Source organism: Danio rerio, chromosome 1, assembly GCF_049306965.1.
Source record: "Danio rerio strain Tuebingen ecotype United States chromosome 1, GRCz12tu, whole genome shotgun sequence".
In the NCBI taxonomy this organism is placed as follows: Eukaryota; Metazoa; Chordata; class Actinopteri; order Cypriniformes; family Danionidae; genus Danio; species Danio rerio.
In genome coordinates this window covers 51,320,001-51,324,346 of record NC_133176.1, presented here as the reverse complement: position 1 = coordinate 51,324,346, position 4,346 = coordinate 51,320,001, and the positions used below count along the sequence as shown (strand labels likewise).

Sequence of the window (4,346 nt, the reverse complement as noted above, 5' to 3'; positions counted from 1 at the left end):
TGCAGCGAAAAGCAAGTCAGCTTACAAGCTTTTGGAACAAAGCCAGTGTGACTGTATTTCAAAAACAACTCAAAAACAATTACAGAGCATGCAGGCTATTACACCAACCAGAATAAACTGCATCACACATACTCACAAAGAGTCCACAGAAAAGAAAAAAAAAAGGTGTTAAGTATGGCAACAAGTACACAATGTCATATTATACACAGAAGCCTACAGCGCCTGCACACTAGAAAAACAAGAGAACACTACATCTGAGAGCGACACAGACAAACAGAGAGCAACAGAGGACTAGAGAGGCAAACAGAGATTGTGTTTGTGTTGGATTTGTGTGCAGAATGAAACCAAAAAAACTTTTCGGTGAAAATAACAAGACTTTATTTCGTTGCAGAAAATGAAAAGAACTGGCTTTAATGTGTTGCTTACAGGAGCTGACTGAAGAGCTGAGAAGCACCAGTAGAGCTGAAAGAAAACGAAAAAAAAACAAAAAACAGAAATGTTGTCTACGGAGTGGCGATGATGGGTGAAGAGGGTCCTCGGAGGGTTCTGGCGGGCATCAGGACTGCTGTTCCAGGGCTTGAAGTGTCATCCTGTTGTGCTGTTTAAGGCTGAAGCCTCCTCCAGTGAATCGAGGGCCGTCCGGACGCTGAGGCTGGATCACAGGCTGTCCTGCTGGGCCCAGACTTCGCTGCTTTTCCCTGCAGAGATGACGGACGGCAGAAAGAAAGAAAGTTAGAGGTCGTGCTGTACAGGCTGGACAAGTGCTTGAGTTCTGAATGCAGACATGCAGAGTCGTGTTCTGTACTGTGTGTCTGATTTATTAGTTTCTTGCAACATTAGGCTATGTTCACACTGCAAGGCTTAGTGCTCAAATCTGATTTTTTCTCTCAGATCTGATATTTTTGCATGGCTGTTCACACTGCTGTTATTAACAACCCAGGCTCATTCTGAAAACTTTGTCCAGTGGACGTTTCTGGAGACTGCGAAATACATCCCGGGAGGTACGTATTTGTGCAGTTTTTGTGAATCTCCCTAAACCCAACCGGTTTTACCGATTGACCCGCCCGCCCACTTGCTTCCCTAAACCCAAGAAATGATTTACAAAAGCCGTCCAGAAAAAGAAAAGCCCTCATCTGATTTTGACCACGTTTTAGGATTTCACCACATTCTCACCCTGTTATTTACTCGTTCACTTTATTTTTTGGATTCGGTTTTTGTCTTACGTGATATCTGGAACCGCTCTTCCCCGGACTCAAACCCGGTCGTCGCCGTCATCGCCATCAGCTCCTTTCCACATCGCCACTCCGCTGAGTGACGAGCTAACTGGACAAACTGGTTGTGGCGGGAAAGCCCTCCACACAGAGGTAAGCTGTCAGCCGGCAAGCGTGAAGAGGAACGCCATCACACCGCCCCGTAGCGTTCGCTTAAAGAAATGAAATGCAGCCCTACATACTTCCGGCTACATAAATCGTGGTCTCCAGAAACGTCCAAGGGACTACGTTTTTAGAATGAGATTGGGTTGGTTATAAATGTAGCTAATATCAGATTTACAGTGTGAACAGATCATGGTCCCAAACTGACCCCCCGCATGTCTATTTATGCACACAATATGTATACTGTATGAAGTAAGCATGTTGTCAGATCAGACCTTTTTACAGACAACCATGGTGTATTTCATGAACTGTAAATTGTTGTTCTGCTATTAATAATTGTATTTTGCCATTTGAAATCTAAAATAAGTCACTTATGATTGAAAACACTGATCATTTGTGATTTCTAGAGTTCACACTTAGCTGATGATTGATTTTAAAGCTTGTTTGGCATGCTGTCCTGGGAGACAGCCCTGAGCTCATAAGATTCTCGAGCCCGGGGTTCCCTCCCATTTGCAAGGCGAGAGGGGAGTTTGAGCATCAGGTAGATCTTGAGAACACCCCTGCTGAAGTAGCTAATGAACAGATAGGGATTGATCTTAAGAGATAACTACTTACTAGGAGCATGTCTATGGTGCTGATTTGGATTTGTCAATTAACATAAGCTGCATGTTTTTGGACAGTGGGAGGAAACCGGGGAACTCGGGGGGAACCCATGTGAGCACGGGGAGAACGTGTAAACTCCGCACAGAAACGTTGACTGGCTTTGTAAGGACTAGAACCAGTGACGTTCTTGCTGTGAGGCAACAGTGCTAACCACTGGGCCACTGTGCCACCCATCTATGAAAGGAGGAGGAGCAGGGGTGGAAGAGGGGACTTTTCAAAATGAATATGGCTGTTATATGGAACTTAGGGGATTTATAGTGGCTTAGAAATCATCTGATTGGTGATTCATAAATTGAATAATATGGGACCAGCCGCAAGCATTCATAAGCACGTGATCCTCTCGAAATTAGTTTATAAATAAACTTCACTTATGACAACCGCTGTGTACGTCTTTCTGACCACCGGTGTAGTGACCTTATCAAGGATTAATGAACAGCCACAGACTGAACTGTGAAGGCAGAGTTGGGTTTATCCTTGTTTGCAGAGTTATTTAATTTTACTTGGTTATAAACAACAGGCACGTGAAGAAGGGGGGTTGGCGTGCTTTTTCTCTCTGAGAGAAAATTCCCCCTTCTTCGTCCTATCCGCAACACCCATGACGCTCTTCAGCTTCACAATCAACCCGGGCCCCTCCTTATTTTTTTTTTTCCCAATTTCTGTTTAACGGAGAGTAGATTTTCTCAACCCATTTCTAAACATAATAGTTTTAATAACTCATTTCTAAAAACTGATTTATTTATTTAACTAGGTTAATTAGGTTAACTAGGCAGGTTAGGGTAATTAGGCAAGTTATTGTATAATGATGGTTTGTTCTGTAGATAGATGGATGAATGGATGGATGGATGGATGGATGGATGGATGGATGGATAGATAGATGATAGACAGACAGACAAACAGAAAGATGGATAGATAGATAGATAGATAGATAGATAGATAGATAGATAGATAGATAGATAGATAGATAGATAGATAGATAGATAGATAGATAGATAGATAGATAGATAGATAGATAGATAGATAGATAGATAGATAGATAGATTAATAGATAGATAAAAATTCAATATCAATATCAAGGACACTTGTTTGCGAAAATACAGCGGGGCCCATGTACAGTACTGTATTCATACCATGTTTAAAACAGCTTTCAGAATTAAAAATAGATGACACAGTGCTTCAGTTACTTCAAAAAGCAGCAGAGATTTTGAACGTACCAAGAGTTTACATCAGCTACTGTAACATTAATGTGGTAATTACGGATAACGACAAGTTGTTAAAAACGCATCTTGAGACCCTAATATGCTCCATTTCAGCACGCTCCGTCTATATCCACTGTTAAACGCTAAAAAAAAAACCATCCACAGTGTACGACCCCTGAAAGAGCAGAGAGATGCACGGCTGGCTACGCTTTTCTATTACAGTCCTGCAGATAAACATCCACCGAGCGCTGAATATATACCCACATCTAAACACATCACAAAATACCTCAAGCAGCGCACACACACAAAACTCACATTTACATACACTTTCTCTTGTCCTTCTCCTGTCCAACACCCACACGTCAGACACAAAGATCCACACGCTCCCTGGAGAAAACAGCTGTTCTTATCCAGCTCGCTTTCAACTGTGCTCCAGTGATCATGCAGTCTCGCGTTCAACACACTATTATTCCAGGACCTCTCAAACACACACACACATATACACACGGTTCTCTCACTTACTCTGTTTGTCCAATACCAAATGCCGTCAATTAATATTCACTGACTGTGTAATGCAATTTCACAGTGGGGCCGATGAAGACATTTGGCAACAAGCTTTAAACGCGAGCAAACACACACGCACACACACTGCTCAGCCAACCTTTGTTTCTCCCGTTGGTAAACAAACAGACAAAAATGAGTGTTGGGAGAAAGATGAAATATGCTGATTCTTGGATGTGGCCCTAGACATCTGTGAAACTCTGTGTCATCTGGAACAAACAACTGTTGACTATCCAAGATCAGATTTGGGTTTGGATATATTAGTGGCTAATTTGTAATTTGTATGAAATGTAAGAATTTTATTTTTTTCTTTGAAAGCAGGCAGGCCTTTAAGGCATAATCAGAGTGTATTTATTTATGTTTAAAAAGACAATACACCAATATTGCCAATAAAGACAATATGGCTTGTCATAAATCTGGCATAAACATGAGTGTTACCAGGCTATTATTATTGTGTGATAAATTTTAGAACAGGGTCATTAATGTTTTTCTTGACCTAAACTGCAATGGTACGACCTGAATTTGAAAGAGTTTTCTTGTCCTATGAGAAGAG

The 4,346-nt window shown here is 41.6% G+C and overlaps 1 protein-coding gene across 1 annotated transcript in view; it reads right to left on the bottom strand.

Annotated features, from left to right (window-relative positions):
- Positions 1 to 354: 354 nt before the first annotated feature.
- The window catches only part of cfap58 (cilia and flagella associated protein 58), a 184,668-nt gene continuing 180,676 nt past the window's right edge, over positions 355 to 4,346 (bottom strand). Inside the window, 1 exon segment of the mRNA NM_001077556.3 lies at positions 355 to 698. Within this exon segment, the coding sequence (NP_001071024.3) occupies positions 557 to 698 (142 nt within the window). The 3' untranslated portion in view covers positions 355 to 556.